The sequence below is a fragment of the Myotis yumanensis genome, unplaced genomic scaffold (assembly GCF_028538775.1).
Source record: "Myotis yumanensis isolate MYYU_CA2020_CCGP unplaced genomic scaffold, mMyoYum1.0.hap1 SCAF_18, whole genome shotgun sequence".
In the NCBI taxonomy this organism is placed as follows: Eukaryota; Metazoa; Chordata; class Mammalia; order Chiroptera; family Vespertilionidae; genus Myotis; species Myotis yumanensis.
Window position 1 is genome coordinate 5,682,522 of NW_027223769.1, and position 27,683 is coordinate 5,710,204.

General features: G+C 48.0%; 1 protein-coding gene across 10 annotated transcripts in view; it reads right to left on the reverse strand.

Annotated features, from left to right (window-relative positions):
• Positions 1–27,683, reverse strand: part of SIPA1L3 (signal induced proliferation associated 1 like 3) — a 306,933-nt gene that overhangs the window by 61,418 nt on the left and 217,832 nt on the right. For 8 of the 10 annotated variants that reach the window (XM_070398657.1, XM_070398658.1, XM_070398651.1 and 5 more), the window contains 3 exons: positions 23,135–23,409; positions 11,446–11,697; positions 10,044–10,181 (listed from right to left, as the gene is read on the reverse strand). In XM_070398657.1, coding sequence (XP_070254758.1) covers positions 10,044–10,181; positions 11,446–11,697; positions 23,135–23,409 — 665 coding nt within the window. The remainder of the gene's footprint in view (positions 1–10,043; positions 10,182–11,445; positions 11,698–23,134; positions 23,410–27,683) is intronic. The other 2 variants (XM_070398659.1, XM_070398660.1) reach the window with 2 other exon arrangements.

Here is a 27,683-nt window from a genome sequence, read left to right on the forward strand (position 1 = left end):
CCTCCCCAGAGTGTACATATTATCCTTGCCCTCCCAGACCTTGACTTCTAATGCCTCCAGGATAAGGAGAGCCCAAACAATAAAATGCATAAGCAATCTTCACCTTATGGGTGACCTGGTAAAATGTGGCTCCACCACAGCTGGAAATTGAAGTATGGACATGTTTATTCTATTTTTTCAAAATGTCTGTATCATATCCTGAGCACTAAAGGAAAACATCAGCAGTGGCTGGGGTTGGCAGAGGAAAGTGGAAGGTATGAGTGGTAGACATGCAGGCGGTTCCCCCAATATCTATTCTCTGCTTCTGCCCTGCTAACAGAATCCCAACTATATTTGGGGCAGCATCAGCTAACAAACAGACTACATTTCCCAGACTCTCTTGCAGTTCTGGCCAATGAGTTAAAAGTGCTGCATGTGACATTCAGGAAATCTCTGGAGGTGTGTTGTGGGTGCCACTGCCTCATCATCTCCAAAAGCTGAAGCTCCAGCAGCCACTTTAAGACCAACAGGCAATAGGCCAAGGATGACAGAGCATTGGTGAGGAGGAGCCTGGGTCTCTGACAATGTGAGAGAAAGAAAGAAACTATTTCATCTGAATATCTGCTTTCTATATTATGCAGCTAAACCTAATCCTAACTTTAGTGGGACATACAGTCAAACCTCTGTTCTCAAACATGTCCCATCTCAAACACTTTGGTTCTCGACCAAGTTGTTTACTGAAAACATGTCTCCATTTTCTAACACAACTTCAGTTCTCAACCTGATAACCCTTCATGCTGATACATCAGCATGACAAAAAGCACCTCTCAGGCTACACCTCAGGAAATTGGGCTGTGAATATTTTCATGTTCTCTCTCTCTCTCTCTCTCTCTCTCTTTTTTTTTTTTTTGCTTTTGCTGCTGGTGAAATAGACCATTAGCACAATTTTAAAACATAAAGAGGCCACGAGCGTGCTGATGTTGCTAAGGATATGAAAGTGGTCACAAAACAACAATCACAGGCATTAAGGAGGTAGAAAAATTGTTGTTGATTTAAATAAAGGAAAAGCAGTTTGCCAGTGGTGACAGCATTTCGGAGGCAGTGATATGTGAAAAAGGGGTCTGGAACGTATTAATTCAATTGACGTTATTTCTAATGGGAAAAATGATTTGGTTTTCAAACAAATCGCTTCTCAAATAGCCTTCTGGAACGAACTAAGTTCGAAAACCGAGGATCCATTGTATTTACTATGCTTCATCTCTCAGCTACTGTCCTCAATCAAGACAACCTGTACTTTGTCCATTCATATAATAATCCCAGTGCAAACTAACTGACCTATGCTGACCATTCTTTGGGGTGCTAAATAAGTCCCATTCAGGGCCATTCTATACTGCCATATCTGGTCAAGTTGATTGGAAATCAGGACATTCCAGCATCTCACCACGCACAGCTCTGGGCAAAAATCCCTAGAACAAGAGATCAAATATATATTTAATATCTTCTGAGAAAATATAATGTATTCTTATCTTTTTTCAGAATTGGAAATCACTTTAAAACTAAAAGGTCTGAAGTTTTAGTGAGGAACTAACCAGCTGCAGTTTCAAGAGCCTCCAGGCACAAACTAGACATACTGATTGACCATGGGAAAGCCAAGGTGGGGGTTGCCTTAAGATCAGCAGTGCTGGGCTACTGGGATGCTGGAATAGAGCTTCTCACTTGGCCACAGAGGAAAGTAACAAGAAAGATGTGAACGTGAGGGGAAGGCTACAGCCTGCTATCAATCTCCTACCCTGACTGATGGGACAATGGAAGGGTAGGGCAGACAATGTAGCCACTATTGGCTGCCACTCCAACAGCTAGCCATCTTCATCTTTGTCCTTGCTGGTGGAGCCCAGATTCTGCTCTGGAGGCCATCCCTCTGCCATGTGGTTTGAGTACATCCTGACAGTTTAAGACAGTTATGTTGGTCCAATGGGACCTTGCCAGGGGTTGATTCAGGAGTGGGCACTCTTGAAAACAAAGAGAAGTTTTCTCCTCTTCTTCTGCAGGGCACTGGTTTTGCTGGGGGCCACAGTAGCCATCATGGGTCATGAGTGGAGTTGGTTCCTGAGGACCTCACTGCAGAACTAACCAGCCCTGAAGCCACCCTAAATCTGGACTTACTATGTGATGATAAAGCCCCTTAATGCTTCCTGCCTTCTCGAGTTAGGCTTTTTGTCACTTGCAGTCAAATGCCTCCTAACCAATGTACCACTCTTTATGGAGCTGAAGGAGAAAAACAGGAAAAAAAAAAAAAAAGCTAACTAGGTGGTCTGATAAGCAAAAGTCTAGGGCCCAGTCCAGCCCTGCAGGCTTGCAGAGCTGGGCATACAATTCTGCCTTAATGCTCTGTACTGAGTGGGTGGGTTGTTATTCCTGCACAGGAGGGCGGCAAACTCCTGAGGACAGGGACAGCATCTGCCAGCCTCTGTACCCCAGCTGCCAGCACAGGCACCACACTCAGCAGGAACAGTCATCACCCTCATGGAGCACTTACTATGTACCAGGCACATTTCCAAGTGCTATAAAGGGTGTCCCTCCTTCAATATTCTTAACACTGCTCGGAGACAGACATTTTAAATGTGAGCAAACTGAGGTGCAGAGAGGGAAAGTCACTTGCTCACACTCACATGGCAGGCAGGAGTAGGCCAATTGCCATCTTGTCTCTTGGTAAATCTAAGATGGGCCACAAGACAGGTTCTGTCTATGAGGACCTTTGCTTTCCTAAAAGTAGCAACCTGCTGGAGAAGACAGCATGAGACAGAGGAGTCCTGAGGGAGAAATGTCTGGTGCTGGGCTGGAATGTCGGGCTCAGGACCCACAGGCTCCAGGATGTCACGGGGCAACTGTGTAGCAGGAAGAGGAAAGGAGATGAGGCCAGAGGCCACTGGGGCACCCTGATCTGTGCCCAGCCTCTTACTGCAGGCTGGTGACTGCCTGTGAAAAACACTTCTGGGGGTTTCAGTGATGAGGTGTGCTAGGAACATTTGGCAAAACTTGAAGCCTAGCTGCTGATAGAGATAAAAATGCTGAGATATGGGACACAGAGAGCAAGGCAGGCTCCACTGGAGCCCTGGAAAGAGAAGGGTAGGGGGAGAAGAGCTTGAGTCCAAAGAAAAAGCATTAGTTACCTACTTGTCAATGCCAGAGAGCCTAGAACACAAAATCACAGCCATGAAGTGTCACAGTGGGGCGGGGACATCCACAGGAAACATGTATGTTGCCTTAATTTTTTTTTTTGTCCTCACCTGAGGATATTTTTTCCATTGATTTTTAGAGAGAGGGAGGAAGGGAGTAAGAGAAGGAGGAAGAGAGAGAGAGAGGGAGGGAGGGAGGGAGAGAGAGAGATAGAGAGAGAGAGAGAGAGAGAGAGAGAGAAACATTATTGTGAGAGAAACATATCGATTGGTTGCCTCTCCCCATGTACCCTGATCAGGGCTGGGGATTAAACCTGCAACCCAGGTATGTGCCCCTGACTGGGAATTGAACCTGAGAAACTTTGGAATATGGGCCAATGCCCTATCCACTGAGCAATACTGGCCAAAGCGATGTTGCCCTAATTTGGAGAATGAGCTCAGGGTCCTTTGGCAGGAAGCAGAGTCTGGAGTCAGGGTTAGCCCTCTAGAATTACGTAGGCCCGAGATCCTGTCCTGCTTCAGCCACTCCCACTTGACCAAGTGCATTCATTGAACCTCAGTTTCCCTTCTGTAAAATGGAATAATTCAACTATCCACCTTGTGGAACTGAGGTCATGCACATAGATCAATGGAATTGACTAGAGAACCCAGAAATAAATCCATGCAAATGTGACCAATTAATTTATCCTTCCAATGAATTTTTGCTTTAAGGGGCAAAAGCACTGTAATGGAGCCTTTGCAATAAATGGTGGAACAGCCCTAGCTGGTTTGGCTCAGTGGATAGAGCATCAGCCTGTCGACTGAAGGGTCCCAGGTTCGATTCTGGTCAGGGGCACATGTCTGGGTTGTGGGCTTGATCCCCAGTAGGGGATGTGCAGGAGGCAGCCAATCACTGATTCTCTCTCATCATCGATGTTTCTATCTCTCTTTCCCTCTCCCTTCCTCTCTGAAATCAATAAAGAAATATTTAAAAAATCAAAAATCAAAAATCGTGGAACAAACTGGACATCTGTAGGAAACTAAAAGGAACTTCAACGTAAACCTCTCACCTCTTGCAAAAATTAACTCAAAATGGATCACAGACTTAAATGTAAACTATAAAACTTCTGGAAAAATAAACATAAAAATATCTTCAGGACTCAAAACTAGGCAAATAATTCTTAGAATTTATATCAAAACCATAATCCATAAAAGGAAAAAAATGATAGTTTGGACCTCATCAAAATTAAAACTTTAGTTCTGCAAAAGACCTTGTTAAGATGAAAAGATAAATTAAAGACTGGGAGGAGAGAGAAACCAAGATGGCAGCATAGGTAAACACCTGAAATTGCTGCTCGCACAACCACTTCAAAAATACAACTAAAAGACAAAATGGACACCATCCAGAACCACAGGAAGGCTGGCTGAGTGGAAATTCTACAACTAGAAGGAAAGAGAAAAGCACACTGAGACTCAAGGAGGTGCGGAAGTAAAGTGCAGAGGTATGGAGGCACACGCAGAAAGGACTGGCAACTGAGGACATGGTTGTCTTTTTCAATCGGGAGGGAGTCACAAGCTCCCAACTCCAGTTCCGGGTGAGTCTCTGGGGACCCAGACTCATATGGGGAGAAACTGGACTGTCTGGCATCGGTCGGAACTCGAGGGCGGCTTTCTCTCAGAGGTGCTTGCAGTGATTACTGTGGGACACTGAGACTCGGGACCTCTTAGGGCAGGACTGAGGATCAGCCATAGCTGTTTGCTCCACCCTGTTGATTCCCTGAGACCCCGTCCCACCCAAGCTGTGCGCAGAGGCTTTTGCATATGAATGACCTGGCCCTTTGCAATCTAAAATTACCTAACTAACTGCAGCTGGGTCAGAGAGACCCAGAACATCCAAAAGGCCCAAGGCCCCACAGCAGCTTGCATTGCTTCACAGCTGGGCCTCATCTAGGCACCTCCAAACCCCAAACAAAGAAGAGGAATCTGCAGATCTCTCCGTAGCTCCTGCTGGGTAGCCTCAGGCAGAGGCTAAATTAGCACCTCCTTAGAGATCCAAGAGGCAGTGTACCCAGTGGTCAGAGTGGGACCATCCAGATTACAACTCCTCAGATCCATAAGGGACACACTCAGGGGGCAGACTCAGTGAGCACCAAAGCCCCACTGAAACAAGTCTTGCCCCATAAGGGTGTCTCCAGCACAGAAGTTCTCCCACAGTAGATACAGATGATTTTCACAGCTAATTGGCCTGGAGGTCAATTCCTCCCAGTGATACCAACTACAATCAATGCTTAACTACAACAAGACTGTGCACACAGCCCACAAAGGGGTGCACCAAGAGTGTCCACCTCAGGTAATTGGGGAGGCTGAGTCACTGGGCCCTATAGGACACCTAGCACAGAAAGCCACTCTATCAACACAGGGAAGCAGCCAAAATGAGGAGACAAAAAAACAGGTCACAAATGACAGAAATGGAGGAAAGCAAACTACTGGATATAGAGTTCAAAACCACGGTTATAAGGTTACTCAAGAATCTTCTAGAAACCGGCGATAAATTTAGTGAGACCCTCAATAAGTCTAGTGAGACCCTCGAGGATATGAAAAAGGACCAACTAGAAATTAAGCATACACTGACTGAAATAAAGAATATTATACAGAGATCCAACAGCAGACTAGAGGATCCCAAGAATCAAGTCAAAGATTTGAAATATGAAGAAGCAAAAAACCCCCAACCGGAAAAGCAAAAAGAAAAAAGAATCCAAAAATATGAAGATAGTGTAAGGAGCCTCTGGGACAACTTCAAGCGTACCAACATCCGAATTACGGGGGTGCCAGAAGAAGAGAGAGAGCAAGACATTGAAAACCTATTTGAAGAAATAATGACAGAAAACTTCCCCTACCTGGTGAAAGAAATAGACTTACAAGTCCAGGAAGAGCATAGAACCCCAAACAAAAGGAATCCAAAGAGGACCACACCAAGACACATCATAATTAAAATGCCAAGGGCAAAAGACAAAGAGAGAATCTTAAAAGCAGCAAGAGAAAAACAGTCAGTTACCTACAAGGGAGTACCCATACGACTGTCAGCTGATTTCTCAACAGAAACTATGCAGGCCAGAAGGGAGTGGCAAGAAATATTCAAAGTGATGAATAGCAAGAACCTACAACCAAGATTACTTTACCCAGCAAAGCTATCATTCAGAATTGAAGGTCAGATAAAGAGCTTCACAGATAAGAAAAGGCTAAAGGAGTTCATCACCACCAAACCAGTATTATATGAAATGCTGAAAGGTATCCTTTAAGAAGAGGAAGAAGAAGAAAAGGGTAAAGATACAAATTATGAACAACAAATACATATCTATCAACAAGTGAATCTAAAAATCAAGTGAATAAAAAATCTGTTGAACAGAATAAACTGGTGAATATAATAGAATCAGGGGCATAGAAAGGGAGTGGATTGACAATTCTCGGGGGGGAAAGGGGTGTGGGGGGTGCGGGAAGAGACTGGACAAAAATCGTACACCTATGGATAAGGACATTGGGGGGGGGGGGGGTAAGGGCAGAGAGTGGAGTGGGAACCGGGTAGAGGGGAGCTATGGGGGGAAAAAGAGGAACAACTATAATAATCTGAACAATAAAGATTTAATTAAGAGAAAAAGAGACTGGGAGGAAATATTTGCAAATCACATACCTGATAAAGGACTTTTATCTAGATTGTAGAAAGAATTCTCCCACATTGAAAAAGCATCAAATCCAATTAGAAAATGGGCAAAAGACATTTCACTGAAGAGATATAATTGGCAAATAAGCAATGAAAGTGTGTTCAACATCATTAGCCATTAGAGAAATGCAAATTAAGACCACAGTGAGATATCATTACACACCTATTAGAATGGTTAAAACAAAAACCAGTGATGACACCAAATGGTGTTGAGGAGGAGGAGAAACTGGAGCACTCATACCCTGCCAGGGGAGATGTAAAATAGTACAGCCACTCTGGAAAATAGTTTGGCAGTTCCTTTTAAAACTAAAAATGGACATACCACACAATAAAGCAATTGTATTTTGTTCTAAACACTTCTCTACATGCAATACAGAATAGTCAGTTCACCCATTCACTGAATTAATGCTGTCCTTAATTTGCTGAGCAAGGAGCACTCTCAGAAACATCTCTCCCCAGCTTTGAAGTATGACTAACAAAACTGTAATATATTTAAAGTGTACAATATGAGTTGATATATGTATGAATTGTGAAATGATTCCCATAATCAAGTTAATTAACACATTTATCATCTCATGTAGTTACCTTTTTGGGTGAGAATGCTTAAGATCTATTCTCCCAGCATATTTTAAGTGTATAATACAGTGTTATTAACCATTTGCCTCCCATAAGCATCTATAGACACAAGTGGAGGACCTTCCGTTTTGGATGTGTGGCAGTTAACTGGTTAACTATAGCCACCATACTGTCCATCTCAGAACCTATTAATCTCATAACTGAAACTCTGTACCCTTTGAGCAAAATCTCCCCATTTCCTCCACCTTTAGGCAACCACCATTCTATTCTGTTTTTGAGTTCGAATCTTTTTAAGATTCTGCATAGAAGTGATACCATACAGCATATGTCTGACTTAATTCATTTAGCTTAATGCCCTCCAGGCTCATTCATGCTGTTGCAAATGGCCGAATAGCCTTTTTCATTGCTGAATAATATTCCATTGTGTATATAAGCCACATTTCCTTTACTCATTCATCTGTCGACTGACATTTAGGTTGCTTCCTTATATTGGCAAGCAACTGTATTCTTGGGCATTTATCCCAGAGAAATAAAAACTTGTTTTCATGCATGCTGAGGGCGAAATTCTGAAGAACCTCTAGGGATTGTACCAATGTCTTGGTTTAATATTATATCCTAGTTAGCAGGATGTTAACACTCGGGGAGGCTAAGTGAAGGATTTCCCTGTGCATTTCTTCTCAACTTTCTGTGAATTGTTATTATTTCCAATAAAAAGTTTAAAAATAATAATAATGAAGGGGGGACACTGAGCCTTTGAAAAAACAACAAGCTCTCTGGAGTCATCAGTAGCATCACCCCCACGCACGACTCCTCTCCATGCCTCCTGTGTTCCATACCATTCTGCTTACTCCCTCCTTTCTGTGGCAAACTCTTACTAATCTTTCAAAGCCCCATTCAAATGTCACTTCCTCCAGACAGACAGCCTAGAACTTTGGGGCTGGACTGTACTCCCCTTGAGTCTATTTGAGTGTGCATCAGAGTGCATATTGGTTCTAAGACCCTCTCTCCATCACAGTCAGCAGTACTGACAACAAATACTGATAAGTATTTCAAATAGTTCTCCCTGCACCTGGCACACAGAAAGCTCTTGGGACCCTTTGCTGAATGAAAGTTGAATGGTAACTACTAGAAGATGAAAGAGTATGTTTTCCCCAATGTTACAGCAGAGGCTTACAATCAAACAATGGTTTAGTTCAGCAGCTCTCAAAGTGTGTTTCCTGGACCAGCAGCATTGGTATGGCACATTCTACTCCAGACCCACCAAGTTGGAAACTAGAGGGAGAGGCCCAGTAACTTGTATTTTAACAAGCCCTCCTTCTGGGTGATTCTGAGGCACACTAAAGATGGAGACCCACTAACTTAGTGGACTGATCCTTGGTCTTATGGTAGGTGGTCTTATATAAAACAATCACTAACTCACTCCTTCCTTTCATCAAACATACCAAGAATCTTACCATGTGCCAGATCTGTGCTGCATGATAATCATATACATAAACTGGGAAGGTCTTAGCTCTTAAAAAGCATGAATATGCTCTCTCTCTCTCTCTCTCTCTCTCTCTCTCTCTCTCTCTCAACGGGGCTAACAGAATGGAGAATGCTCAAGGTCAGGGAACTGAGGGGCAGAGTGGTAGCCCCTAGTGCTAGGGGAGGTTCAGGAAAGACTTCCTGGAGGAGGAGCACCAGTGCTCAGGTGGGCAGGAAAGGGGTGGGATGTGAGGGTAAAGAGTGTGAGGAATTAACCAGGCAGAGGTAAGAACATGAGAACTGAAATGCAAACAGCCTACCTAAGAAACTGGAAGTGACCAGTGACGATGACATGTGGCACTGCAGAAGGCTGGAGAGACAGGTAGGGTCATGGGGGCCACAGGGAGGCACTGAGGCTGTGTCCTAGGGATCTAAGACACCTGGGAGTAGGGGACATATGTAGCCAGATATAGAAAGATTTCCCCTGGCTGCTGAGTGGAGGATGAACCAGAGGAAGTGGGAGTGGAGCTGGGGGCTCAGGGAGGTGTGCAGGGCAGGGCAGTGGGGACAGGAGGAGGGGGTAGGGGCAGATATGCTCAGAAGACTGAAGACTACAGTAAAGGTGAGGACAAAGGGAGACATCCAGAATGAGGCCCATGGCTCAGGTCTGTGACAAGAGAATGGTGAGAGTTCCTGGGCCCCCAGAGGAGGAAGTGCGCAGGGCACTGGGGCTGAAGGTAGCTGGGTTTATCCTGGGGGCACAGGAGCCATGGAGGAGTTGGGATGATCCCTCAGTCTGGGGAAGGATCCAAGGGGACAGGACTGAAGCCTGAGGGGCTATGAAAACTGGGTAATGCAGGTGGCCTGGTCTTGGGGAGTGGGGCTGGAGAGGTAAATATATGGCCATGCTGGAAGGCGAATGGTCTTGCTCAAACAAGTGATACAGGTATCAAGAAAGTGGCAACCAATATTCTGCTGCAAGATAAGCCAATGTGAGTCCTGCTCAGGCACAGCCAACCCTCTGATGACCTGCAGGGTGCCAGAAACCCCATAAAATGGCCTTGGACTTACAGGGTATGTGCATTTCCTGGGAAAGAAGGATCCCCAGGTTTCACCAGATTCCTTAATTTGAAAAGAGCGGAGATTCTGACCTTTCTGGGGATGGCTTGTATCTTGCATAGGTGGCCGAGCCTGGGGTGGAGAAGCTCCCAGAAGGTTGTCGGTAGGGAGGGGCTTTGTCGACCCCTGCTGGTGATGCTGTGTAAGGGGTTTCTGGGAAGCTAACAGGCCTGGAACAGACAGGAGGGAAGAAGGTGGGTGAGAGAGGAAGATACCCTTGCCCTCACAGAGGAGGGACAGACAGACCTTTCACTCAGGCCCAACCACATTTCGTCTGCTTTATCTGCTATCATCCCCTGGGGGTGGAGAGGGCTGCTGAGCAAAGGGCAGCAGGAAGGTGGGGATACCCCTGCCCTCCCCTCCCCCTCTCCCACTTTGGCCTCTGCCCTCAGCCACTGTGGCCCTGACATGGGCCTGATAGGACTGTTCTAGCCCACTCCTGGGACGACATGCTTCTCTGCAGCTTAGATCCCTCCATTTCTTGAAAAACTTCCTTTATCTTTTAATATATAATATATTCAAAAGAATTTATCTGTAAGGTATATGTCATCATAATAAACTCTTTGAACTAGAATGGTGGCAATACCTATACACATGTGGGCTGCTCCCCTTCTCACTTCCCTGCCTCCCCCAGGAAGTTATCACATCCTATACCAGCGATGGCGAACCTTTTGAGCTCGGCGTGTCAGCATTTTTAAAAACCCTAACTTAGCCGAAACTGGTTTGGCTCAGTGGATAGAGCGTCGGCTTGAGGACTGAAAGGTCCCAGGTTCGATTCCAGTCAAGGGCATGTACCTGGGTTGCGAGCACAGCCCCAGTGGGAGATGTGCAGGAGGCAGCTGATCGATGTTTCTCTCTCATCGATGTTTCTAACTCTCTGTTTCTCTCCCTTCCTCTCTGTAAAAAATCAATAAAATATATTTAAAACAAAAACAAAAACAAAAAAAACCCCCTAACTTAACTCTGGTGCTGTATCACATATAGAAATTTTTTGATATTTGCAACCATAGTAAAACAAAGACTTATATTTTTGATATTTATTTTATATATTTAAATGCCATTTAACAAAGAAAAATCAACCAAAAAAAATGAGTTCGCGTGTCACCTCTGACACACGTGTCATAGGTTCGCCATACTCTGTGCTTATCAGTCCCTTGCCCTTTTAAAAAATATACAGTATGGTGAATTTCCACCTCAGACACTGAGCTATTAGCACTAGGCCCTCACACAACGGGCTCAGATTATAAGTTGAAGGAAAGGGAGGCAGGGACAGAGGGAGGGAGGAAGGCATGAATGAATGGAGGGAGGAGGGGGTAAGGCAAAGGACAAGAAGGAAAGGAGAAAGACTGAGAAGGGACTGGAAAGAAAAGGAAGGAGAGAGAAAAGGACAGGAGGGAGATGGGGACAGGAGTTGAGGCCCTTGGGGATCCTTACCTCTTGCTGTGCAGGGGCTGGGACTCCCGAAAGGGGACCATGGGGGTCTGCTTTGGGGGCCGGCTCAGGGACTGAGGGTGGCCGGGGGGAGCAGGAGTGGCCCACTTGGAGGTTGGTAGAGAGTTGTGGGAGGCTGGCCCACTCCACTGCCAGGGAGCATTGCTGCGGTAGGGGGGCCGGCCCCCAGAGGGCATGCTGTCCTGCTCAGGCTTGGGCTCTGAGGTATTCATGTCGTAGGTCTCTGGCCACCCCCTAGGAAGAGAAACTTTGTTACTCAGAAAGGCTCTGGACCACCTGCACACATGCCCGCTGCCTGGTAACAGTAGGTAGGCTTCCCTGGCACAATTTAAACCATGGTGGCCTATTTTAGAGGCTGAGTAGACGACAGGGCCCAACACAGGGGTTCTGACTGGCTGCTTGACTTCATCTCCACGCCCCTTTTCTCCTTCTCTACTCATTTTCCTTCCTCTCCCTTCTCCCTGACACAGGCCTCAAATCAGCCAGTGTTCTCCATGGACTGGCTCGGCCCCCCTTAGCAGTACTGGAGCCAGAAAGGCAGAATTGAGCTGTGGGAGCTCAGTTCAGAGTACTTGGCTTGGAAGCTCTCATGCCCCCATTGAGCCAGTCCTCTGGTTTGGCTTAGTGGATAGAGTGTTGGACTACGGACCTAAGGGTCCCAGGTTTGATTTCCATCAAGGGCACGTACGTAGGTTGCAAGCTCCTCCCGGGGCCCAGGTCCTGGTCAAGGTGTGTGCAAGAGGCAACCAATCGATGTGTTTCTCTCTATCTCTCCCTCTCTCTAAAAAAGAAAAAAAAAAATCAATAGAAAAATATCCTCCATGAGGATTAAAAAAAAAGGAGATATCCTTAGGATCAAAGGATAGTATCTGCTTTGTTCCCAAGAATTTCAATGACAGCTGGAACAGGAGCAGGTGACCTACTTAAAAAAAAAAAAAAGCCACAAAATCCAGAACCTTGAAATAAATACAGAACTAATGGCCTGTGACTCCCCCAGACCAGGCTGGCACAGGAATTACAGCATTCCTGGCTGCAGGTGGGGAGAGACTTGGGCTGGGTTGGAGGGTCTTGGACTGGGTTGACATTCTCCACTGAGGCTGTAGAGCAGGAAGGAGGGCTCTGAGGCGGAGGAAGGAGCTGTGGGAGCTCAGTTCAGATACTTGGCTTGGAAGCTCTCATGCCCCCATTGCGCCAGTCCTCTGTCACTCTCCTGAGTCCTCTGGAGCCCAGGGAACTTTCAGGGCCACCAGACAAAATACTAAGTGCCTTGGAGAAGGCCTCTTTGGATTGAGGTATGTAGGTGTTCTGTTTGCTTCTTGGATTTGAGCATCTAATTCTTTCCATAGATTTGGGAAGTTCTCATCCACTATTTGTTTTAATAGATTCTCCATTCTATGCTTCCTCTCTTCCTCCCCCACAATGCCTATAATTCTAATATTGCTTTTCTGATTGTTCTCATAGAGCTTTTTCATCTTTCTTTATGCTCAGGTCTTTCTCTTCTTCCCTGTGCATCATTTCTTGATTCATATCTTCGAAATCACTAATTCTTTCCTCCATCTGGTTGGTTCTGTTTTCTATGCTCAGTAGTTCACTCTTAATCTCAATTGCATGCTTCATTTCCAGATTTTATTTTCTCACATCTCCTTGAGTATTTTCAAAACTGCAATCTTAATATCTCTGTCATTTATATAACATATTTCCATGTGTTCCAGCTTGCTTTCTGGGGATTTTTCCATTTTCTTTCTGACCATCCTCATTACCATGGTTATTCATGATGTTTGCTCTTCTCCTTTGTCTAGGCATGCAGCTTTTTCTGGAGAGGTCTTTTTACTATTTTCTAGTAGATGGCGCTGAATCACAAGATTTTTTAGCTATGTGATCTCCCAGTCTTGAACCTCCATAGCTTCCATAAGACAGTACAGCCTTACTGCTTGGGGGTGGGGTTTGTTTTGCCTTCACAGTAATGGTGGCCTCTGACCTCTGTGGGGTTCTGCCCCAAGCACTCTTCCTGGGACCACTCACATAGGGAAACCGGTTCTACTGCAATAGCTCTTGGTTTGCCAATAATATGCTCTTGGACTGACGCAGCAGGGCTCTGTGGTTCCGTTGCTTTGCCTGAAATACCATTGCCGGTAGACGTGGAGAGCTGTATGGCAGAACCCCATTCTCTGTCAGGTGTCTGATGACTCAGACACTGTGCACTCCATCACTGCTCGTCTTGCTGGGCTGCCCCTTGTCCCACTCTCCCCACTGCAGCTCTCTGTTCCTCCTGGCTGAAAGAAGCGCCTGCTACTGCCAGTTTCTCCCTTCTCCCAGCCAAGCCACAAGCTCTCAGCTGCAGGGCTGTGTCTGTGGGCTGTCTGTGCTTTCCTCTCTTCTTGACTCCCTGTTTAATCCCACTTGCCCACTTTTAGATGTTTCAATGTGTGGGTCTCTCAGGCGTGTGTCTGTGTTGAGCAGATATTTCTTTGTTGAATTATAGTTGGTTAAGCTGTTGAAATTTCACGCTGGCTCCTGACTGCTCACCTGCCTGCCTGATTGCCCCTAACTGCCTCTGCATGCCTGCCTGATCACCCCTAACCTCTCTGCCTGCCTGCCTGATCACCTCTAACTGCCTCTGCATGCCTGCCTGATCACCCCTAACCTCCCTGCCTGCCTGCCTGATCACCCTTAACTGCCTCTGCCTGCCTGCCTGATCACCCCTAACTGCCTCTGCCTGATCACCCCTAACTGCCCTCCCCTGCCAGCCTGATCTTGCCCCCAACTGGTTTCCCCTGCCAGCCTGATCTTGCCCCCAATTGCTTCTGCCTGCCTGATCACCCCTAACTGCCCTCCCTTGCCGGCTTGATCTCATCCCCAACTGACCTCCCCTGCTGGCCTGGTTGCCCCCAACTGCCCTCCCCTGTTGGCCTGATCTCGCCTCCAACTGCCCTCCCCTGCTGGCCTGATCTTGCCCCCAACTGCCCTCCCCTGCTGGCCTGATTGCCCCTAATGGCCTCTGCCTCGGCCCCCACCACCATGGCTTTGTCCGGAAGGAAGTCAGATGTCCAGAAGATGGCCGGCCGACCCGGTCTCATTAGCATATTACCCTTTTAGTAGTATAGATGGACATAAAAAGAATAGCACACTTAACCTCAGATACTATCCTGCCCCCTCCCCCCCGCCCTGCCCTCTTGGCATTAATTAACAGATTCATCTCCCTCTCTCCCTCCCTCCCTCCCTCCCTCCCTCCCTTCCTTCCATTAAATGTTTTTATTGACTTTTAGAGAGAGGGGAAGGGAGAGGGAGGAAGAGGGAGGGAGAGAGAATCACTGATATGAAAGAGAAATATCGACTGGCTGCCTCCTGTAGGCACCCTGACTGGAGATGAACCTACAACCTAGGCATGTGCCCTGACCGGAATCAAACTGATGACCTTTTGGTACATGGGATGACGCCCAACCAACTTAGCCACACCAGTCAGGGCTCACCTCACTTTAAATAACCAGTTACTATTCCATCATGTGAGGACCTGGGATTTAATCAGCCAGAGCCTATGGTTGGATACTTAGGTTGCTTTTTAATCTTTTGCTTGACCAACAACACTGCACTAAATATTCCCTTCCAACCTCTTGGCTACTCATGGGAGAGTCCCCTCTCTCTAAAAGTCAAGACATCTCATGGGAGATGTCTGAGGGAGGATGCCCCTGGGCTTGCAGACCACTTTTCCTCACTGCCTCCTTGGCCTTGATTCCTGACAGCCTGATTTTCGGGGGCCATGGGGACTCCTTTCTTATCTCACTTGTGCAGATTCAATTTCCCTTCTGAGGGAGGACTTTCCAACTCCCCACCCCATCTGAGGTCTGAAGTCCAACTAAAGAGGGCAAAAGCTTCACAGATCACTTTCCCTGTCAGGCAGCAAAGCAACAGAGACAACAAGGTGAAAACATCCCTCCTGAGCCTGTGCAAGCACCCAAGGTCAAAATGACATATTTCATCAGGGGCTCTGGCATGTCCTCCTGGCTACCTGGTTCAGCCCAGCTGTGGCTTAGCAGTGCAGGGCTCACTTGAGAACCCCAGCCTTGTGGCCTAGGGGTGCAAGGATGTCCCCCTGTACTCTACCCCGTGTCCCAAGAGCATGGGGTCTGGATATGTGCCCTCCAGAGCCTGGCTAGTGGCAAGGAGAGCATCTTTGCCCATCCCTGAGAGTTTCCACTCAGAGCTCATCATGACATTTAAGCCAGGAGGCCAGGGTTACAGCAGGAGGCTGAAGGGACCCCAGAGTTGGGTTATGAGGTCTTCAAAGAAGGCCAGTCAGACACTCTTGCATTTGAAGTACCACAAAACCCACACAAGTCCCAACCCACACCCATCCCTGTGAACAGGAGATCCTGTTTCGTAGTCACTTTGTAAAGGGAGCAGGATGACAGTTTTTTTCCTAAATTGGGCAGGGAGCAAAACTCCTCTGTCTGGTCACACCCTCCCTGGTCTGTCTCACCAAAGCTAGAGAAGTAAGACTGCAGACTTTTACCTTCACTTCAGCTGGGCCCTGCTGCAGGTGTAGGGCACCTTCAGATCCTCTCACACTCCCTGAGTTTTGTAGAGTCATCCGACAGGTGGGCTGGCTTGCTGCGTGCATACATGTAGGGATGAACATGTATGTAGGGAGAGGAGAGAGGGAGCCAGCCTGTGGGGTTACCTTGGCTTGACTTGCCTCTGCAGAGCTCAGAGTGGGTGTGGCTGGCTTTGGCTCTGCAAAGATGGAGGAGGCCCCAGAAGAGTACTGGGAGAAGGGATATCTGAGGCTTGTCAGGAGTCCGGAGGCTGAGGGACCAGGGTGTGCACGTGGGTGGCCAAACCCTTAGTTGCAGGGCTTAGACTTGCCCAGAACTTCCCCTCACTGAGTTCAGAGCAAGCAGGACTCAGGAAGAGGGGGATGGAATAACTGGAACTTGCATGTAGGGAGTTTTCAACATCTCTCTTTTTAAAAATAATATTTTTTTTTTTTCAGAGAGGAAGGGAGAGGGAGAAATAGAAACATCAATGATGAGAGAGAATCATTGATCAGCTGCCTCCTGCATGTCCCCCATTGGGGATCGAGCCCGCAACCTGGCATATGCCCTTGACTGGAATCGAACCTGGGACCCTTCAGTCCACAGGCTGATGCTCTATTCACTGAGCCAAACCAGCTATGGTGAGTTTTCAACAAACACAGCAGAGCATATGGGGATGGGCAACCTGGATTGAGTTTGCTCTGTCAATTAGCTGTATAACCTTGCACCAAGTGACTTAACTGTTCCACTCTGGGCTTTACTTTCTTATCTGTTAAGTGGGGATCACACTAGTCTCGGGAGTTCATGTGTATAAGCACTCCATGTCACCTCATCTCATGCCTTCTTCTTGGGTTACTCTGCTCTAGCCACACCACCCTACTACTTCTTTTTAATGTATTGATTTTGAGAAAGAGAGATAGAGAGATAGAGAGAGAATATCGATTTGTTGTTATACCTATTTATGCATTCACTGGTTGCTGCTAGTATGTGTCCTGACTGGGGACTGAACTTGCAATCTTGATGCATCAGAATAATGCTCTAACCAATGAGCTATCTGACCAGGGTGTGTTTAATCACTTTTAACTGTTGGTAAGAGGAACTGGTTCAGGCTCTTATGAACTTTGGGAATTTCTCTAATCCTTTCAGGTGTTCCTCCCACCCTCCACCTTTACTTTCTTAAAGCAGTCACACTACCCGCCTACTAATCTGTCAACAAGCCGAGGCCCTTTGTTCTCACCTTTGTGATGAATGCTCCCTCCCTGCAAGGCCTTCTTCTGGCTCCTTCTCACTTTCTCGACCATCTTCTCCAAGGTCAGGTCATGCCCTTTATTTCCTCACACTCAGTATCTCACAGCTAGCGTCTCTATAGTGCCTCCTACAAGCCAAGTACTGTTTCACATGGTTTACCAGTCTTACCTCCTCCAACATTGCAACAACCTTTTGAGAAAAGGATCTATTATCGTCCTCATTTTATAAATGAAGAAACTGAGGTACAGAGGGTGAGGCCACTTGTGAAGGGCTATCTTCTACACTAATAAAAGAGAAACATGGTAATTAGCGTACGACTGCTACCCTTCCCATTGGCTAATCAGCATATCCTTATGCAAATTAACTGTCAGCCAAGATGGCGGCCAACAGCCAGGCAGCTGGAAGCGAACATGAGGCTTGCTTGCTCCAGTGACTGCAGACTCCAACATTCCCCGCCTGACTTGCCGGCCTCTGAGCTGCAACTCTAAGCAACTATGTACTATGTTGCAAATAAGAAGCTAAACAAAACCCCAGAAACCGGCTTTCATTCAGCCGGGCTTCATCCAGCCAGACCACAACATTGTATCGATATTTTCAGCAGCGAGGCCTCAGAGCTAAAGCTGGCCCAGAATAAAAATAAGAAAACAAGGAGGGGTTGGGAGCTTCAGTCACTCGCTTCCGGAAAACAGCCCTCAGTCCCTCACCCAGACTGGCCAGGCACCCCAGTGGGGACCCCCACCCTGATCCAGAACACCCTTCAGGGCAAACCAGCCGGCCCCCACCCGTGCACCAGGCCTCTATCCTATATAGTAAAAAGGTAATATGCCTCCCAGCACCGGGATCAGCGGAGCAGCGAGGCTCCCGGCACTGGGATCAGAGTGACGGGGCAGCGCCCAAACTCCCTGATCGCACTGCAGCTCTGTGTGTGACAGGGGGCGGGGCCACAACCTCCCTATCTGCCCTGCTCTGTTCATGACAGGGGAAGGCACCCGAACCCCCTGATCAGCCCTGCTCTGTGCCTGATAGGGGGGAGCTCCCCAATCCCCTGATCGCCCTGCGGGTCTGTGTGTGACAGGGGGCGGGGCCACAACCTCCCTATCCACCCTGCTCTGTTCGTGACAGAGGAAGGCACCCCAACCTCCCCCCCCCCCCCCCATGGGCCCTGCTCTGTGCCTGATAGGGGGGAGCTCCCCAATCCCGATTGCCCTGCGGCTCTGTGTGTGACAGGGTGCGGTGCCCCAACCCCCGCCCCTCCACGGGCCCTGCTCTGTGTGTGACAGGGTAGAGCCACAACCTCCCTATCCGCCCTGCTCTGTTCGTGACAAGGGAAGGCGCCCCAACCCCCTGATTGGCCCTGCTCTGTGGGTGATAGAGGGTGGCGCCCCAACCCCCCTCCACGGGCCTTGCTCTGTGTGTGACAGGGTAGAGCCATAACCTCCCCATTGGCCCTGCCCTGAGTGTGCCAGGGTGCAGCGCCCCAACCTCCTGATCCGCCCTGCTCTGTGTGTGACAGGGGGCGGTGCCCCAACTCCCCTATCAGCCCTACTCTGTGAGTGACAGGGGGAGCTACTCAACTCCCTGATCGGCCCTGCTCTGTGCGTGACAGGGGGGAGCTCCCCAACCCCCTGATTGACCCTGCTCTGTGTGTGTCAGGGTACGGAGCCCCAACCGCCCTGATGGGCCCTGCTCTGTGCGTGACAGGGGATGGCGCCAAAACCTCCCCATCGACCCTGCCTTGAGTGTGACAGGGGCGGTGCCCCAACCCCCCAATCGGCCCTACCCTGAGCGTGACTGAGGGTGGCATCGCAACCGCCCGATCTGCCCTGCTCGGTGCATGACGAGGCGGCACCCCAACTCCCCAGTCAGCCCTGCTCTGAGCCTGTCCATGGGCTGCACTTAGGGATTGGGCCTGCCCTCTGCCACCCGGGAGCAGGCCTAAGCCAGCAGGTCGTTATCTCCCGAGGGGTCCCAGACTTCGAGAGGGCACAGGCCCTGCTGGGGGACCCCTCTCCCCACTCCCCCCGAGTGCACAAATTTTTGTGCACCGGGCCTCTAGTAGTTAATAAAAGGAGCTGGGATTCAAACCTAGGCAATCTCACTGCAGAGTCCACCTTCCCACTACACTCGGCTGCCTCCCATTTTTGCTGTATGAAATCGTCTTATTTGCTTAGTTGTTTATTGTCTGTCTCCTGACCCATATGTTAGCTCTATCAGGGCCAACTCCTTGACTGCCCTCTGTGCAGCTTGGAATGTAGTGATTTTCCCTCTCTGTCTCTGGTCATTTCTAGAGGTGGCTAGAGTACCAACTCATCAATCCAAAAATTGAATTTATCCTGTCTTCCCTGTGTAAATTATACCTCAGAATAACCATATAGTTACTGAAGGCAAGTTCTTTTTAGAAGAATTACAGCCAATAAATGAAAAATGGCAGCATTGAGCATATCTATAATAATGAAAGCATAATATGCTAATTAGACCGGATGTCACAGCTGGGCTGTGAGGAAAGCCGGGTCCGGGTGCCTGCCGGTGGCTGGAGGGAAGCCTGGGTCCTAGGTGCCTGCCAGTGGCTGGAGGGAAGCCTGGGTCCTGGGTGCCTGCCGGTGGCTGGAGGGAAGCCTGGATCCCAGGTGCATGCTGGCAGTCGGAGGGAAGCCCGGGTCCCGGGTGCCAGAGGGAAGCTGGTGCTGGCAGCTGGAAGGAAGGCCTACTCTTGCACGAATTTTGTGCATTGGGCCTCCAGTCACAACTATAATGAATAAATAAATCTAGGTAATAATCACAATGGCTGCTGAAAGCTGAGGGGAAATGTATGATGACGGGTGAGGTTGCTACATGTGAACCCTCTGATGGCCCTTAGCATCACACACAGAGGGACAGCCAGATACATGGTGCCTCCTGATGGACACACACTGGGAAGTGTTGTTACCAAAAGAAATTTAACCACAATCTGGTCAATACAGAACTCCAGTTTACAGGAAAAACACGTGCTAAAGGAACAGGGGATGCAAGTGGCTAAGTTTATGAAGTGGGAAACTCCTGGAACAGTGGCCTGGTTTCTTTCCCAAATAAGTTGCAAGAAAAAAAAATAAAGGGAGGAGAACTTACAGATTAAAAGAGCATGAAAAGATACATCAACCAAGTCCAGTAGGAGGAGCCTGATTAACAAAACAACTGTTGTTTAAAAGTTTCTCTGATAGGACGAAAGTTATTGATATTCACTTATTGTTAAAATTTGTAAGTGTACTAGTAATTTTTTAAAGATCCTGATGGGGTAAAGATACAATCCCAGAATTTGAATTGTTTCAAATAGTTCAAGGTGGGGAAGCTGGAGATTTAAAAACAAAAAAACTAGCCCTAGCCGATTTGGCTCAGTGGATAGAGTGCCGGCCTGTAGATTGAAGGGTCCCAGGTTCGATTCCAGTCAAGGGCATGTACCTTGGTTGCAGGCACATCCCCAGTAGGGGGTGTGCAGGAGGCAGCTGATCAATGGTTCTCTCTCATCAATGTTTCTAACTCTCTATCCCTTCCCCTTCCTCTCTGTAAAAAAATCAATAAAATATATTTAAAAAACAACAAAAAAAAGTACCTTTAAAAAAACTAGCTACATGTTGACAAATGTTGAAACAACAGGTTCAGTATACTTTTAATATGTTTGAAATGTTGCATTAAAAAACACACAAACAAAATGAAAAGAAAACTTGCGCCCTAGCCGGTTTGGCTCACTGGATAGAGCGTTGGCCTGGGGACTGAAGGGTCCCAGGTTCGATTCTGGTCAAGGGCATGTACCTTGGTTGCAGGCACATCCTCAGTAGGGGGTGTGCAGGAGGCAGCTGATCGATGCTTCTCTCTCATTGATGTTTCTAACTCTCTATCCCTCTCCCTTCCTTTCTGTAAAAAAATCAATAAAATATATTAAAAAAAAACAAACAAACAACCAACAAAAAAACAAACTTGCACTGGCTTCCTACTGAATAATATCAAGCTCCTCATTGTATCCAGAAAGCCCCCCTCAATTTGCCATTGCCTCCTCTGTCCCTCTCTGTCCCTTTCTCCCACCTTTCACCCCTGCTTACTCTGTCCCAGCCATACCAGCCTCCCTGTGCTGTAGGAACATGCCCAATACACTTGCACTTCAGAGTCCCTGGCCAGTCCCTGTCTGGCCCAGAAAACCAGATGGCTACCTCTTCCCAGGAGCCTTCCATGACCACTCTGTCTGCAGCTCTCTGCCACGCTACAGACCCTGTATTTACCACACTTTAATCCTCTCTTTAGATCTCATTGCTGCCTGATCCTAGATTACCTGCCTATTTAATTACTAGAGGCCTGGTGCACGAATTCGTCCATGGGTGGGGTCACTTGGCCTGGCTGGCAATTGGGGCCGCCTGGGAGGGCCGGCTGGCCGGGGGTAGGGGCTGTGGGAGGTTGGCAGGCGGGGGAGAGAGACCGTGGGAGGTTGGCCGGCTAGGGGGGAGGGACTGTGGGAGGTTGCCCAGCTGCGGGAGGTTGTCTGTGGGAGCACACTGACCATCAGGGAGCAGCTCCTGCATGGAGCAGCTGCCCCCTGGTGGTCAGTATACATCATAGTAACCGGTCAACTGGTCATTTGGTCGCTTAGGCTTTTATATATATAGACTAGAGGCCCGGTGCATGAAATTCATGCACTGGGGGGGAGGGGGGAAAGTGTCCCTTAGCCCAGCCTTCACTCTCTCCAATCTGGAATCCCTCGGGGGATGTCTCACTGCCAGTTTAGGCCCAATCCCTATGGGACATCCCTCTCACAATCCGGGACTGCTGGTTCCTAACCGCTTGCCTGCCTGCCTGACTGATTGCCTCTAACTGCTTCTGACTGCTAGCCTGATCACCCCCTAACTACTCCCCTGCCAGCCTGATCAATGCCTAACTGCTCCCCTGCTGGCCTGATTGTCCCCAACTCCCCTCCCCTGCCAGCCATCTTGTGGCTGTGGGCCATCTTTAAGGGTGGGGCAGTAAATTAGCATATTCCCTCCTTATTGGCTGTGGGCGCCGCCATCTTTGAGGGAAGGACAGTTAATTAGCATATTCCCTCCTTATTGGCTGTGGGCACCACCATCTTTGAGGGTAGGACAGTCAATTAGCATATTCCCTATTTATTGGCTGTGGGCACCACCATCTTTGAGGGCAGGGCAGTCAATTAGCATATTCCCTCCTTATTCGATAGGATTGCCTTCCCTTCCCTGCCAAGGGAACAGGCACTGTTCACTTCTCTAACCTGAGCACTTTGATTGGAGCTCACACATAGTAAGGTCTCAATAAACATATGCCAAACAAATCAATGAAGTGCAGTGTACTCTGGAGCAATTTACCTCTTTTTTTGGTAAATCCTCACTGGAGGATATTTTTCCCATTGATATTTAGAGAGAGTGAAAGGGAAGGAGCGGGGGAGAGAGTGAAAAACATCAATGCGAGAGAGATACATCAATTGGTTGCCTTCCGCATGTGCCCCGATCAGGGCTGGGGATTGAACCTGCAACCCAGGCATGTGCCCTTGACCGAGAATTGAACCTGAGACCCTTTGGTGAGCGGGCCAATGCTCTAACCACTGAGCACGCTGGCCAAGGCTAGAGCAAGTTACTTTTAATGCTGCATGCGTTATCTAGAAAACAGACTGCTGAGGGTGCCCATCTCATGGGGCTGCTGTGGAGATGAAATGGGATGATATGCATATGGTGCGCTTAAACCATAACTGGCTTGCAGTATGTGTTTGGCCAATGTTGACTCCTACTCCATCACCATTACCACTCTTCTGGATGACAAAGGGCCTCAAGCAACAATCCCAGGGAGGCCTCTTGTCAGTATTCTGGGAGCTGTCAACCTCCACTGCCCCTCCCACCTTGCAGGGTGAACTCCCTTACCTCCGGGGTGTGCCATCCTCGAAGGGTGGGATGATGACCACCTTGACGGTGACGGAGGTGCGCAGCAGGTCGATCATCTGGTCATGGGTCAGTGTGACCACAGCCACCTTGCAGATCTCCACCAGCCGGCTGCCTTGCCGGAGGCCAGCCTGCCAGGCAAACCCATAGTCTTCTACCTCAGCCACAGTCCCGTCGTACTTCACGTGGAAGCCCAGCTGCCCAAGCCCATTCCGCCGCAGAGTCATGTCCACCGTCTCCCAGCCGTTAGTCATCACCTGCAGGCAACAGGTGGGATCTAGCTTCACAAGCTGTTTGGGGTCAGCTCTTGTGGATGACACCTGATCAGATTCCTTCCTTTGAGGCCAAAGACCCAGCTGATCCCTATATAACCTCCCAGGTGATGCCAGGGTGCAGGAGCACAAACACCCACCTAGTCCCAGCCCAGGATCCTGACTTTTGGAGAAGTATGTGGCTCATTACCTCAGAGAGAGGCAGCAGTCACTAGCCAAGCCATGATCTCTAAACATATATACATGTGGGGTTCCAAGGAACAGAACCCCCGGTCCTTTAGCACATCCTCTTCTTGGGATAAAAAGATAAACTTAACAAGCTATGGCTATTAAGCAAGTTCCATCAAGATCTGTCTGCCCTTTCCTAAATCTCCATTAAGCAAAGAGAATGTGTGATGGTTTAAATTTCCTGTGAGAAGTCAACTCCTGGCTAGAAATTATCCTATTCAATGTGCCTATAAGAGTGGTGGCTTTCACACTTTTCTGACCATGACTTACAGTAAGAAAGAAATTTATCCCACAAGCCACACTACACATTTACATATGTACAAATACATCCATACACACAACAATCTTCCTTGCAATCCAAATTGATCACCTTTGTGACTGTGGTTAGCAAGAAGTGAGAGTTTGGCCCTAACTGGTTTGGCTCAGTGGATAGAGCGTTGGCCTGGGGACTGAAGGGTCCAAGGTTCAATTCTGGTCAACGGCATGTACCTTGGTTCCGGGCACATCCCCAGTGGGGGGTGTGCAGGAGGCAGCTGATTGATGTTCCTCTCATCGATATTTCTAACTCTCGATCCCTCTCCCTTCTTCCCTGTAAAAAATCAATATAATACATTAAAAAAAAAAAAAAAGAAGTGAGAGTTTGGATAGAAAAAACTTACCTGAAAATGAAACTATATCTGTTTGGTTCCTGATTTGGACAGTGAAAATTTGGGAATTAGGGCAACATCTAAGATGGGAACGCCACCAAAGAGTGGAAATCCTTACTCACTGGGGTGTACTCTGATACTTTCTATTCTTTCCTATTCTATCCTTGGAAATTTTTGATTGAGATCCCATAATTGATTTCATTGCCTACCCTGTTTACATAACAATAAGATGTTATTATTAATTCTCTACATATGATAATAACAAAACTTTTTAAGGGTTTATATGTTTTAGAGATAAATATTAAAATGACAGGATGTCCAGGATTTGTTTCAAAATGATTAGGGGGAGGGAAAGAAGACATAAGGTTGGCCATGGCTAATGATTATGGATGAGGCTAGCAGTTCATTATGCAAATCCTTTTACTTAAAAAAAAAAAAAGTCTAGTGCTTCCCTGGCCAGGTAGCTCAGCTGGCCAAGGTCGTGGGTTCAATCCGTGATCAGGGCACATATAAGAATCAACAAATAAATGCATAAATAAGTGGAACAACAAATCAATATTTTTCTTTATGTCTCTCTCAAATCAATTAAAAAATTGTTTAGAGCCTCAAAGAGAAAGTATGACTGGATCTATCCTGATCTATTACTTCTACTTTGGGAGTCGAAATTTCTTCCCTTTGAAGCAGTCACCCTTGTGTCCAAAGAATTTGGCTATGGATTATAGAAACAAGTCTGCACATCTGTGTTTGTGCCCGTGACCAATTAGGCCACACCAGCCCTGGGAGTCCTGGGGGGCCCAGGCAGCTCAGACAATGCTGCAGCAGAACTGCTAAAGGCCTTCAAACTCTATTCTCCCCTCCTTCCCTTTAGTAATAAGACTCCCCCACCCCCCCACCGCAAGTCAGAGTTCTGATGGGTACAGGGCCACCTAGTTGGGGACCACATTTCTCAGCTTTCCCCACAGCTGGGTGTGGACATATGACTTTGCTTTGGCGATCAGAATATGAGTTGAAGTGATGGAACTTCTACTTGTGTTTTTAAAAATAAAATTGCTTGTTCTCCATGCTCACACATTCTCCTTCCCAGCAGACAGGGATGTGGGTATGGAGTGACTGAAGGAAAAGGAGAAACTATAAAATGGAAGGGATGTGAGCCCTGTCCTTGACAGCCTTGACCAGCCTGAGCACTAAGCACGAGAGTATTAAACGCCCACCTTATTTCAGCTATGAGCAGCTCAGTCTACAACTACCCACAACAGTTACTTTGGATCATTTTGGACAGAAGCTGGTAGGACAACCGTCTCAGTGTCCTGAAACTGCTGTGCCTGTTCCCTTTGCTTTTGTAACAAACCAAAGAAATCACTGCCCGAAGGAGAGATCCATTCCTGAAGTTTACAAGGTTCCAGAATGGTCCAATGGCAGAGGGAACACCTTATGAGACCAAACACACAGATCAGTTTGAAGGAACCTCTGCCGTGTCATGCGGCCACACTGCCCCAAGCCCCGCTCTGAAAGCTCATTTTCCTGAGGACTGATCTTTGTGTACCAGGCGCTAGGTATGCCTTTGATATGCCCAATTTCGCTAGTATTAATAATTTGCTTATTTTATTGGGTGCGGAAACTTGAGGCGATGTCAGTTCCTCTAGGTCTGACTCTGGAACTCCAGCTTTCAGCCACTGTGCTGTATTCCCTGCTGCTCCCCCTGCCGTTGGCTCTTTTGTTTCTTTGTCCCTTGCTCTTCACCAGGATGATTCTTATTTATTGCTCTAGTCACAGTATAAAAGTGATTTCCTCATGGAGGTGCCCCCAACCCTGGGGGCCAGACTCACAAGCTGGGGTGCTTGGTGGGTAATGTGAGATGAAGGTTGGTGGAACCATGGCCAAATGGTATGCTTCTTGTATCATCTAAAGGGGGCACCCAACACCTGCTACGGCTGACTACTGCCCTGTGCCATTTTTAAGAGAAGCCAGAGAGCTATATTCATATAAAATCCTTTGATGTTAAGGTTTGGTACCTAATTGAATATGTCTGGGGCTGCAGTCACCCTGCATGTTGAGACTGTCTCCCATGATAGGTTCCCCTGGCACCCTCAACACGCCTCCTGGTATTTAGGCCTCAGGTGGGAGCACCAGGAGGGCAGGCCTGGGCCCATCATAGTCACTGCTACATCTCAGCATTGCTCCACCAAGGGCCAGGCACATAATAAAACTTCTTGATTTAGCAAAAGAAGATGTCCGAATCCCAGTTCTGTGGGGAGGGAGGGTGTGGATTCCTCACCCTGAAGGACTTAAGAACAGAGACTCACTGTCATGAGTCGTTTCAGATGGGCCTGCCCTTCACAGAAGATGGCTTATGCCATCACTACCTGGCCACCTGGTTTCTCAGTGGGCTCTGGGGCACTGAGATGGTGAGGAGGGCTGCGGAAGTGTGCTCTAGAAGCACCACACCCACAGTAGGCACGAGGTGGGCATGGGACGAAGTGGCACAAAGAGGATGTGGGGAGGAGAAACCAAGATGGCAGCATAGGTAAACATCGGAAATTGCTGCCTCGCACAACCACTTCAAAAATACAACTAAAAGACAAAACGGACACCATCCAGAACCACAGGAAGGCTGGCTAAGTGGAAATTCTACAACTAGAAGGAAAGAGAAAAGCAGACTGAGACTCAGAGGAGGAGTGGAAGTAAAGTGTAGAGGTACAGAGGCGCGAGCGGAAAGGGCTGGCAACTGAGGACATGGTTGTCTTTTTCAATCGGGAGGGAGTCTCAAGCTCCCGACTGCTCTGAACTCCAGTTCCAGGCGAGTCTCTGGGGACCCAGACTCATACGGGGAGAAACTGGACTGTCTGGCATCGGTCGGAACTCGAGGGCGGCTTTCTCTCAGAGGTGCTTGCAGCGATTACCGGGACACTGAGACTCGGGGCCTCTTAGGGTAGGACTGAGGATCAGCCATAGCTGTTTGCTCCACCCTGTTGATTCCTTGAGACCCCGCCCCACCCAAGCTGTGTGCAGAGGCTTTTGCATATGAATGACCTGGCCCTTTGCAATCTAAAATTACCTAACTAACTGCAGCTGGGTCAGAGAGACCCAGAACATCCAAAAGAAGGCCCAAGGCTCCACAGTAGCTTGCATTGCTTCACAGCTGGGCCTCATCTGGGCACCTCCAAACCCCAAACAAAGAAGAGGAATCTGCAGATCTCTCCATAGCTCCTGCTGGGTAGCCTCAGGCAGAGGCTAAATTAGCACCTCCTTAGAGATCCAAGAGGCAGTGTACCCAGTGGTCAGAGTGGGACCATCCAGATTACAACTCCTCAGATCCATAAGGGACACACTCAGGGGGCAGACTCAGTGAGCACCAAAGCCCCACTGAAACAAGTCTTGCCCCAT